The sequence below is a fragment of the Lagopus muta genome, chromosome 1 (assembly GCF_023343835.1).
Source record: "Lagopus muta isolate bLagMut1 chromosome 1, bLagMut1 primary, whole genome shotgun sequence".
Taxonomy (NCBI): Eukaryota; Metazoa; Chordata; class Aves; order Galliformes; family Phasianidae; genus Lagopus; species Lagopus muta.
The window spans coordinates 104,384,893-104,396,517 of NC_064433.1; the positions used below are offsets into that span (position 1 = coordinate 104,384,893).

At 54.5% G+C, this 11,625-nt stretch overlaps 1 protein-coding gene across 1 annotated transcript; it reads left to right on the forward strand.

Moving 5' to 3' along the window:
• Positions 1 to 5,998: 5,998 nt before the first annotated feature.
• OLIG2 (oligodendrocyte transcription factor 2) lies at positions 5,999 to 7,901 on the forward strand. The gene is made up of 2 exons (XM_048958398.1): positions 5,999 to 6,052; positions 6,272 to 7,901. The coding sequence occupies exon 2, from the start codon at positions 6,291 to 6,293 to the stop codon at positions 7,191 to 7,193; it is 903 nt and encodes a 300-aa protein (XP_048814355.1). The 5' UTR covers positions 5,999 to 6,052; positions 6,272 to 6,290; the 3' UTR covers positions 7,194 to 7,901.
• Positions 7,902 to 11,625: the final 3,724 nt, after the last annotated feature.

The following is an 11,625-nucleotide window of genomic DNA, read 5'->3' on the forward strand; positions in this document are numbered from 1 at the left end:
TCACCTTCGCAGAAGTTTCTATGAAGAATAAATCCCTTCTGGATGGTTTGCATTTTAGCAGGGGGAGAGCAAAAGACCTCAAAAACTTCAGATTCAGAGCATAAATACTTGTACTTTAGATAACCCACATGAATTCTGTGCACTTGAATCAGCATTAAAAACGCTATGTGACTGTTGACAGTGATCAACAGCTACACAGAGTTTAACTTTAGGGCTGATGCTGAAGGCATGAGAGCAGCCTATTCCCAGCTCACACTGTTCTTCTATTTCAGCATCTTATTTGCCCACATCTGGGAGGGTATTTCTCAAATGGATGCAAGAGCCGCACAGTGATGCCAACGGTGGGAAATCCAATATGACCGCATTCGCTTTTTGCATTCAGTTTTCCTCCTGTTTCTTGAAAGGGAAAAACACAAAAGCAAAAAGGGTAAAAAAAGACACTTTGAATAACTTTGCTGCTCAAGTGTTTTATATCGGCAGTGGCGTGGGGCCAGGCCCTGCACCCACCACTCCCAAGAGGGCAGAGTTCTGTGCATATTCATGAGTAGGAGGTGGCCTTTATATGATGCCGTATGAAACTGACTGGCGGACTTGCATGCAAAAAGCAGCAGTTTTCTGTTCTTCGCAATGTTATCAGCACTCCATCCCTGCAGCAGAAGGGAATCCCCTCAGAGAAGGCCCAGGGTACCCCTACCCCATCTAAGTGCCTCAAGGCTCGACTTCACCCGTGAACAACTGAGGTTGGAAAAGACCTTTAAGATCACAGAGCCTAACTGTCCACTGGGCAGCTGTGAGTGCAGCCAAGTTGGAAAAGATCTATGAGAGACATATGGTCGCTGTACTACCTAAAAAACCCTAATTGCTATCTTCAGGTGGCCGCATGCCCTATCCCTGTAATGAGTAAGATATTGAAAGTCCTGAACTGTTTGTGTGACATTTCAATAAATAATGCGGAGATTTCACAGCATTTCCATATTCCTCCTTTAATGTCTGAATGTCTCTGACTTAATCCGAGTTCCTTGGCATTTATTGCTGTTTGTTACACTAACAAGTGAGATTATGAGAATTCTAATGAAGGCTTCCAGTGAAAAACTCTGTGATTAAAATGCCATAATAACAGTTGCATGCATTTATGTGCCTGATTACCATAATCTATTTAGCACAAGTAAACATACAAACAGAAGGAGAAAAGCAAGCACACTGACACTTCAGCTAAAGGAGAATCTAAAATGAGGGAGAAACAATGTAAATATGTAAATGGCTTTGTGTATTCTTTTTATCTTTTTTTCTCATCCTTGCTTCCCACCCCCCCCGTTTGCTAATGAGACATCTATGGCTCTGTGCTGCCGTCCCTCTCTGCCTGGACCAGGGGCGCTTTCGGGCCATCTGCTGGGGCCGCCCTCTCGCACAAAGCCACCGGGCACCCGGGGAGGTGCTCACAGCAACCTTTGACACCACGGCTGCCAGGACGGGCCGGGGCTTTGATGCGTTCCTCCGAATGCAGAGTTCAGCTGTTTCTCCGTCAGTGTGAGTCCCAGCGAGAGGAGAGAGGGATGCGGCCCACCGAAATCGTGACAAACGGAGCAAGAATCTTGCCAAGTTTCTGGTGTGGATTTTCCAGGCTGGCAGATGTTGTCACCACGCGAAAGTTTGCTGAGTATCAAAATGGTCGTTCCGCAGAATGTGAACATCTTGGGACGGGGGTCTCTTCCGTTGCCAGATCCCACTGACAGAACTCTGGGGTTTGGTGATGCAGGGGCATTCCTCTGCTGGCAACATCCCAGCTGGGATTTCTGCAAGATCTTTCTTCTGCACCTGGGATGGGGCAAAGGAACAACACGGGGGCAGTTTTTGTTCCAGTAAGACATCACATAGGAAACCATACCAAGTTCTCATAGAATCATAGAATCAATCACAGAATAATAGAATCAGAATGATGGAATCACAGAATCACAGAAGGGTTTGGTTTGGGCCTGCAAGCCTATGCTGCCCCAACCCCTGCTATGGGCAGGGCTGCCCTCTACCAGCTCAGGCTGCCCAGGGCCCCATCCAACCTGGCCTTGAGTGCCTCCAGGGATGGGGCATTGTGTTCTTCTGATCACTAAAGCTCAGCCAGGATGTCTTCATTTATCAGGAGTTCTACATCAAAACAAAGATGTGGAAAATGGAAAAGAAATGAAGGATAGCATTGGAGTGCCACATACAGATAAATAGCAAAATGGGAAGAAAAAAAAAGACAAAAAAAACCCTACAGGAATGCTGCTCAGGAAACTTAGAATTAGAACTAAACATCCACACTGCATCATGCTGGAATTTCAGGGAAAAAGAATAAAGGAGTAAAACATAATTTTCTAAACTAAATCCAGTGCAGACAAGGATGCTTCACTCCTTGCTGAGGAGATGCAACCAGTTGTGCTGATGAAGGAAGGTGAGAACAGAGAGCTGTTTCTTTGGCTCTTGACAGCTAAAGAGACAATTTTAGCTTCAATTTGCTCCTCTCATACACTCATGGGGCGATTTTGCTGCTATGGCAGCCCACTTCTGTATGTTTTGTGCATGAGGAAGAGCACTGAGCCCAGTGGAACCAAACATTTTCCCTCATATTACATCTGCTCTCTAACAGAGAGAATCATAGAATCATAGAATCATAGAATCATAGAATCATAGAATCATAGAATCATAGAATCATAGAATCATAGAATCATAGAATCATAGAATCATAGAATCATAGAATGGCCTGGGTTGAAAAGGACCTCAAAGATCATCCAGTTTCAACCCCCTGCTGTGTGCAGGGTCGCCAACCAGCAGACCAGGCTGCCCAGAGCCACATCCAGCCTGGCCTTGAATGCCTCCAGGGATGGGGCATCCACAGCCTCCTTGGGCAACCTGTTCCAGTGCCTCACCACCCTCTGTGTGAAAAACTTCCTCCTAATATCTAGCCTAAACCTCCCCTGTCTCAGTTTAAAACCATTCCCCCTTAGCTCCTAGGCTAAGCTGGAAAAGCTTCCCCAGCCCATAAAAAGGTGCTGCAGAAACACTGCTTTGCTCAGTACCAGCATGAGAAGGTCCTCAGTAAGACCTCAGGCCAAAGCTGGCACCACTCCTGCCTGGTGCTTCTGCCACCCCTTGGCCAAAAGCGGACAGCATTGACAATAAGAAGGGAACACACCGGTAACACTGAGCAGCTGTTAAAGCAAGCAGCTATCACACTGCCTCACAACCTCCAGGAATCACCTTTTGTTGAGATGATGGCATGCATCTCCAACTGCATTCTTGAACTTCTTTCTTCCAGCGATGTACTAAACGGAATCAGATTGGATCTTGTCAAAACAAGTAAGTCAATAAATAAATAAAAAGCAGCATTTTGTACTAAACACAGCGAACGGTGGACAAAATGCTTACACGTGTTACACCTGCACTGAAGAGCTGATCCCGCACAAGGTTCTTCTGACAGTATGTCAAGGTCAGAAAAAGCCAGTCCCCGTTCATGTCAGTGGAGTGGGGCTCGTTCCGTCTGAATGAATAGCAGCGCTTGAGCGGGGCACGGCCGTGCCGAGAGATGAAGGCACGCACAACACAGCCCAGGCTGTGGTCAGACGGAGCCGTCTGCTTTTGTGCTGTAGGTGACAGCCAGCTCAGAGTGACAAAACTTCGTCAATAAAGGTTTGGGGTTTGTTTGTTTGTTTGTTTGTTTGTTTCAGCCAGATGAGAATAGGCAATGGCTCTTTTCCTGCGTGTTTCTAATCCTGAACGTATCACACGCACCAGCTCCGGTATTTCGGAGCCTTCCCTGCGGTGACTCCTGCAAGGATCAGGAGCTTTTCCAGCCGCTGGCTGAATGGGGAGACACGCTGCGTTTTGGCAGAGCACGTGGGGCTGAAATGTGTCCATCGAACGGGTGCGAACAGAAACAAACACAGCATTAAAAAAAAAAGAGAGAGAGAAAAGAACCCCAATAGAACAGAGCCAACTATCCCACTCGCTGAGTTTGGGGCCCCTTTTTGGAGACCGCAGGGACTCATAGACATCCCCGGTGATTTCCAACACGAAAGTAATGTGCTGGCTTTTATTAAGCGATCTATCCGTCACGTTCCCTGATTCCTTTCATTCAGGCTTTCGTTGTCTACAGCCACGAGTTGAAAAAAAAAAAACAAAACAAAACAAGAAAACCACCCCGTATTCACAGGTAATACAACAGGCATCGGGTGAGCAGCGCGGCGTTCCGTGCGCCGTCTGAGGGCGGAGATCGGCCCCTCTCTGCAGCCCCTGCCCCTGTCCGTCCCGAGCAGCCCTGGCCCCACATCTTCGGATGCGGCCGCCGGGCTGGGCCCGGCTGTGCTGGAGAGCAAAGTCCGCGCAGACCCAGCTCAAATACCGCGCAAAACCCCCACGAGATCCTAAGAAAGGAATGCGGGAAACATCGGGTCCCGTTTGGGATATGGACCACGACGGGAGGAGGGAGGAGAGATTTAAAGTCTCTGGATGGGTAAGGGTAGCGGGAGTGGGAAGGGGAAAAAAGAAAAGGAGAAAAGGAAAAGAAGGGGGAAAAAAACAATGGAAAAGGGAATAAATAAGAAGGGGGGGGGGAAGGAAAAGGAAAAGAAAAAGGAGAGGAGAGGAGAGGAGAGGAGAGGAGAGGAGAGGAGAGGAGAGGAGAGGAGAGGAGAGGAGAGGAGAGGAGAGGAGAGGAGAGGAGAGGAGAGGAGAGGAGAGGAGAGGAGAGGAGAGGAGAGGAGAGGAGAGGAGAGGAGAGGAAAAAGAAAAGAAAAGAAAAGAAAAGAAAAGAAAAGAAAAGAAAAGAAAAGAAAAGAAAAGAAAAGAAAAGAAAAGAAAAGAAAAGAAAAGAAAAGAAAAGAAAAGAAAAGAAAAGAAAAGAAAAGAAAAGAAAAGAAAAGAAAAGAAAAGAAAAGAAAAGAAAAGAAAAGAAGAAAAAAAGGAAAAAAAGAAGAAAAAAAGGAAAAAAAAATGGGAGAAAAAGACGGAAAAAGAAAATTAAAAAAATAAAAATAAAAAAAAAAAAAAAGGAAAGAGGAAGGGAAAAGAAAAGGGAAAGGAAAAGAAGAAAAGAAGATAAAAGGGGGAGGAAAAAGGAGGAAAAAAGGAAGCTGCTCCTCTTCACCCCTCCCCAGGCAGTCCGAAGAGGCACCAGAAGGCCCGGCCGCCGGGTTCGTGAGTCGGCGCTCAGAGCCGCCGGACGCCGCCGATCCGACGGAGAGGACGGGCCGGGGCCGGAGGCAAACGGGAGTTGCCGGGCCGAGCTGGGGGCCGCCGGCTTCGCACTATCCCTCTGCCCGCTCCCGCCGCCCACCTCCACGTCCCTCCGTCCCCGCGGACAGGTGCGGGTGCTCAGCCCGGGGCGCGTCCCGGAGCGGCGGCACACGCCGAAGGGCGGCGGGGGGGCGGCCCGGCTGTCGGCGGGAGGATTTCCCTAATTGACGCGTTACGGATCAGCCCCGCAACCGTTGGGAAACACATTTCCACGCTTCACTTCTTAACGTTTTAAAGACATCTTTAACGGATGGATGGGGCCGGCCGGGCCAGCTGGGAAACACGCGGGTGTCAAAATAATGCAACAAAGGGCCGGGGGGCGCGGGGGGGCGGCCCCGGCGGGAGGAAGCGGCCCCGGGGCGTGCGGCTGCGGGTGCGGGGCCGGGGCTGCGGGGAGGGCGTCCTGCGGGCCCCGCTCCCGGCTCCGGGACGGAGCGACGTGAGCGGTGTGAGGAGGGGTGAGTTGTTTCCCCCCCCCCCACCCCCCCTTAACAGCTGTTCCCAGAGCTGTCATTGTTACACGTTACGATGGATCTGACAAAAGTCCCTTCCCAGCCCCCCCCCCCCCCCGCGGGGCTCCCCGCCGCCCGCCCGCCCCATCGAGCCGGAGCGGCCCCGGTGACATCAGCCGCCCCCCCCCGCCGCCGCCGATTGGCGCAGGCCCCCTCCCGCCCGGTGACATTGTTCCTCCCCGGCGCGGCTATAAAGGCGCCGCCGGAGAGCAGCAAGGTGCGCGCTGCTCGCCCGACACGGCGCGCCGCTGCCCACGGCCGCCCCGAGCACGGTGAGAGCCCGGCGGGACGCAGCGGAGGGAAGCGCGGGGCGGGTGGAACGGACGGGGCGGGCGGCGAGGGGACGAGACGGGCCGGGAGACGAAGGGGCGGGACGGGACGGGACCGGACGGGACGGGACGGGACGGGAGGAGACAAGAGGGGACGGGCCGTGGCGAACTTTCTGCGGACGCTGGCTGACTGGGGCCGTCCCCGGCTCTCTCCCGCCGCAGGCAGCCCGCTCGCCGGGCCATGGACTCGGACGCCAGCCTGGTCTCCAGCCGCCCGTCCTCCCCGGAGCCCGATGAGCTCTTCCTCGCGGGCCGGAATAAAGGCGGCGGTGGCGGCGGAGGAGGAGGAGGCGGCGGGAGCTTCACGGGCGGCACCGTGTCCAGCTCGACGCAGAGCGATTCGCCGCCGGAGCTGAGCGCCGAGCTGCGCAGCGCCATGAGCGCCGCGGGGGTGGTGGTGGTGGACAAGCTGGGCTTCAAGTCCTCGTCGTCGTCGTCCTCGTCGTCCTCGTCCGCCTCCTCCAAGAAGGACAAGAAGCAGATGACGGAGCCGGAGCTGCAGCAGCTGCGCCTGAAGATCAACAGCCGCGAGCGCAAGCGGATGCACGACCTCAACATCGCCATGGACGGGCTGCGGGAGGTGATGCCCTACGCGCACGGCCCGTCGGTGCGCAAGCTCTCCAAGATCGCCACGCTGCTGCTGGCCAGAAACTACATCCTGATGCTCACCAACTCGCTGGAGGAGATGAAGCGCCTGGTCAGCGAGATCTACGGCGGCCACCACGCCGCTTTCCACCCCGCCGCCTGCCCCGCCGGCATGGGCGCGCACTCGGCGCCGCTGCCCGCCCATCCGGGCCATCCCGCCTCGCACCCCGCGCACCACCCCATCCTGCCCCCCGCCGCCGTCTCCAGCGCCTCCCTGCCCGGCTCCGGCCTCTCGGCCGTAGGCTCCATCCGCCCCCCGCACGGCCTCCTCAAGTCGCCCTCGGCCGCCGCCGCCGCTCCGGGGCTGGGAGGCGGCTTCCAGCACTGGGGGGGGATGCCGTGCCCCTGCAGCATGTGCCAGGTGGCGGCTCCCCCTCACCACCACGTCTCGGCCATGGGCGGCGCCGCGCTGCCCCGCTTGGCCTCCGACGCCAAGTGAGCCCGTCCTGCAGGGCCGCCCCCAGCACCTACGGAGCGCCCCGACGGCGGGGCCGGCCGGGAGGAGCCGCCCGCAGCCCGCGGCCGTCCGCGCGTCTCTCGGCGGCTTCGCCGCCGTCTCTCCCTTCGCTCGGGCCGAGGGGTGAACGCGGCCGGTGGGCTGGAGGAACCCGACGCCGAGGACTTTGGCGGTCCGTCTGCCCGGCCGTCTGTCCGTCCGCGGTCACAGGGGACCGTCCCCACCCCCATCCGCACCCTCCCCGCTCCGATCTCCCTCCGTCGGTTTTGTGTCTTTCGGGCTTTGTACATAGACCCCGCGCTGAGCCCCGTCCGAGCGCTGCGCTGTGTCACAGCCCCGCAGCCGCCGCGCTCCCCTCGGTCCGGTCCGATGGGGTTCGATGGGGGTCGGTTTTTTTGATTTCTCTTCTTTTTTAAAGCGTGTAACACAATTCGCGTCCCCGCCGCCTCTAACCACGTTGGAAGTCCGTAATGCTCTCTGTGTCCGTGTCGCAGTCCCGAGCCCCAGGCTCGGCCCCGCAGTAACACTTTTCTTATCGCCGCCCCCTGCAGAGATTTTATCGTCCGTTTATTTTTGTAAAAAAGAAAAAGGAAAAAAAAAAACGAAAAAAGTTGCTAAATAATATTTATTACTTGTTTGGTTGCGAAAGGAAAAGCGATCCGCTGTTGAGATTTTAAATAAAAAGAAAAAAAAGGCAAAAAAAAGCGTTTTATATCAATGGCGCTTGGTATTCGTTAAGGTCGGGGCTCGGGGCGGGGACGGGAGGGATGGTTCTGCGGCCGAAATCGTTTTTCTTCACTCGTTCCTCGCAGAACGCGGGTGGGGAAGGAGCAGCGAATGCCCCCCGGGCACCGAATCGGGGTGCTGTACCCACAGGGTCCGGCCCTCGGCGGGAGCTCGAAGCGCTTCGAGGGAAGTAAACGCGAAACTCCGCCACTCGTCCGCCGTTCTCCCTCCGCGTCCAAACGAAGGCCGGCCCCGCGGAGGGCACACGGCCGCCTCCCGGAGCCCCGAAGGACGGGGTCCCACCCGGGCCGCTCCCCCGGGGCTGCGCGGCCGCTACCTGCGGCGTTCGGCCCAATTAGCGTCGTGCAGGGGGAGCAGGTGAGCGTCGGAGGGAGCATCGTTAGAAGCCGCTCTTTATCTCCTCTAAAAGCCATAATGAGCGCCCCGACAGATGCAACTGTCGGCAGCGGCCGGTAGACGCTAAATCGTCCGCTCTCTCCTCTGCCGTCCGCCCCCCCCCCCCCCCCCTCCCCCCCCCGCGACGGCTCCGTCCCAGCCCGGAGTCCCAACACCAACAGGTGGTCCCTCCCGAGGCTACCTGCAAATAGAATTAGCCGTGCTGCCGGGCTCCCGGCGCGGCCCCATATGCCGCCCCGCACGGGGAAGGGCCCCGCAGGGTACGGCCGGGTAGGGTTACGGGGGGGGGAGGGGGGGAGGGTGGGCACGGCCCATATGTTCTGCGAACAGCGGCGGAGACACCGCACCTCTGCACCTCAGTTCCCCGAGATGAGGGAGAACGCTTCATGCCTCATCCTTGCAGTGTCCCCACGTTCGGAACCGGGCACGGCACGTGTGCTGGGACACGGCAGGAACAAGAGCAGCGGGAGTGGCACAGCCCCGAGGTGCCGTGTCCTTGCTGCCCGGGAGCCGGGCTGCTTTTTGCACTTCCATAGGGATAGACAGATGTCCCGTGTGCCCCGATGGCCTGCAACCCCCGACAGCAGCAGCGCATGGCTCTGCCCCGCTCCCGCACGCGGCGGTACGGAAGGGGCCGACAATTTCTAGCGGTGCCACCGAGCTGAGATGCTGCAAGAGCACAGCGCTCACCCCGGAGCCTTTTTGCCCTAAAAGATGGATGTAAATGCAAAATAGCGTTTCCCTTCTTGCATTCATCCCTATTCTTGGGATTGTCTTTAGAAGTTTTGTTCCCCCATTTATCTTCACTTGTTGGAGATGTCTTGACAAACTCCTGAGAATCAATTTCCCATCAGCTTTTCGCCTCCACTCCTTGAACTGGCAGGTCAGATCCCACCATATGCATTAGAAGAGGTTATCGGGACGGGCCACCCCGCTCCTTTGTCCCCGCTGATGCGTGTCCCCGTCCCAGTGTCATGCACACGCAGGGAGCTGAGCTCCTCTCGGGGCAGCCCTCAGCTCCCTGCCCGTCATCAATCACCGAACCCCGCTGCCAAAACCAACACAATCGGCCCGGGCCCGATACGCGGGGTGTTTCCTGCGAGTCAGAAGCGTGCCTTTTACTTTAATGTATTCCCAATGTTGATCCTATTAGCAGGAAAAATCAATCAATCACTGTCACCAACCATCAGCAGACTGCAGATTGATCGCGGCGTCGGGGTTGCTGGAGAATCCCGCAGATGCAGCAGGCATTTGTTAAATGCTATTTTCAGGAAGACGTATACATATATGTATAAGACACATATTTATGCACAGCTTTGTCCGCTTAAAAAATAATAAAAAAAAAAACCTGTTCCTTTTTTTGTGTTGTTGGTTTCTTGTTGTTTTTTTTTTGTTGTTGTTTGTTTGTTTTTCCTTCAACAAAACCTGGCACAATTTTAGTTGCGTTTAAAAAATCCCTTGTACTGAGAAATTAGCAGGGTTCTAGGAGGGGGCTTTTTGTTCCAAGTCCCTAAGCATGGCTTGGAGCTGTTCCCAATATGAAGTTTCTCTCTGCATGCCCACTGCCCCTTTCACAAGGAAGGACCCAGCTCTGCTGCGTGGCTCAGGTGAGCTGAGAGTGCAAAGGGGACACCTCCGGGTCTGTCATGTGTGATGATACTGTGGGAAGGAAGGAAGCATTGCCCATCTGATGGGAAAACCCGCACAGGGACAGGGCTTACAGCCCCAGTGTTATTCAGATCCTTCCATGCCATCACCTGGCAGTGGTGGGAAACAGCCCCTGCAGCCATCCTACCATCCCGAGGGGGGGGGGGAGGGTTTCACTCACATGCGAAAATGCCAAATGCTGGTGAAGAACAGGGGTGACAATGAAGGCAAAGGGGAGAAGGGGAAAGGCAAACACCCACTCGTGGCACGTGTGTCCTATAGAAGGGAGAACCCCGTGGAGGTGGGCTCTGGGAAGCGAGGTTTGCGTGGAACACACTGTAAGCGCAGCACTAAGGTTTCAATGCTACTTTCAAGTCCATGGGGGAAGAACGGTTAACAAACTGCCCCTAATCCTGACCGTGCAAAATGGTCCTTCGGAAAAATGTAAGGATGCTCACAGAAATCCTCTCGGTCACACCGAGTCTGTTAGTAAATGAACTTCTAATGCGTTGAAAACATATTCATTATAATGTATAAAGAGGCAATTTTCATTTTGTTTGTGTTCTTAAGAGTGTGACAGCGTCTTGTTTGCAACTGCCCCTGGGTATAAGCTATCATTGTGTGACTTAATTAGATATTCTACATGCTAGTGTGAGGGACATATGTCTATTCACTGTAACAAACATCGAGAGTCTGCCACATGCTTTAATGTTTCTGCTATGTTGAAATAAAGGCAGAGCAAGTGCAAGCTCTCCCAAGGACCTGTGGCCCCAAACAGCTTGAACACAACCCGCCGGCATTCACCGATTGGTTACAGTTTATTAACAGCCCATAAACTTCTCATCTGCTCCTGGGCGCTTGGTAGGGTTGTCACCTGCAACTGCCAAGAGTGGCACAATTGCTGCAGACGTGCGGCCGTGCTGCTCGGAGCCCGGCTTTGATGGCTCTCTCCTCCCAGCTCCGGCAGCACTGACTTTGCACGGGATGCAAGGTTGTGTGAAGGTGACCCAAAATTTAAAAAAAAAAAAAAAAAAGTTAGAAAGCTTGGTAAGGAAAGCTGGGAGAGAGCAGGTTTTCCACCATCAGGAGATCCGCAGGTGCCAGTGCTGCAGGAAAATTAGCCCTTGCCTTCACAGACAGCTCACAGATAGCAGATCTACACAGGAGCTCCCCAGCAGTGCCATGGGGCTGCCCAGCCCTGTGTCTGCCTCTGAGTGCCCCTGCAGATCCACTTTCTGTGGCTCTGTTTTTTTCCCACCCTCCTAAGCAGGACGGGTGCCAGCAATGGGGAGGTGAGGGCAGGCATGGCACCCCACTCCAGCACACCAGTAACTGAACATGGGGAAACCAAGTATGGTAATGGTGGGATTTCATGATTTGTTTACCTATCCACAGTCCAGATGCAACACCTGCAGTTGGGAGAAACAAGCCCCACACGTGCAGCTTTCTTGGAAATGTGTGTTCATGTCATCTCAGGACTGATGGGCAGTGAAATAGGGAGAAAACCCTGCTGGCAGCAACCATCCTGAAAACATCACATTTGTTCAAAGGAGTCTGTGGAAGGACTTGGAGTTTTACTGTTGATCTAGCTCCTCGTATCTCTGAGTTATTTTAAAGAGGAGAA

What these genes read in the sequence shown, in the direction of transcription:
- OLIG2 (XM_048958398.1), top strand. Translation starts at nt 6,291, where the DNA reads ATGGACTCGGACGCCAGCCTGGTCTCCAGCCGCCCGTCCTCCCCGGAG.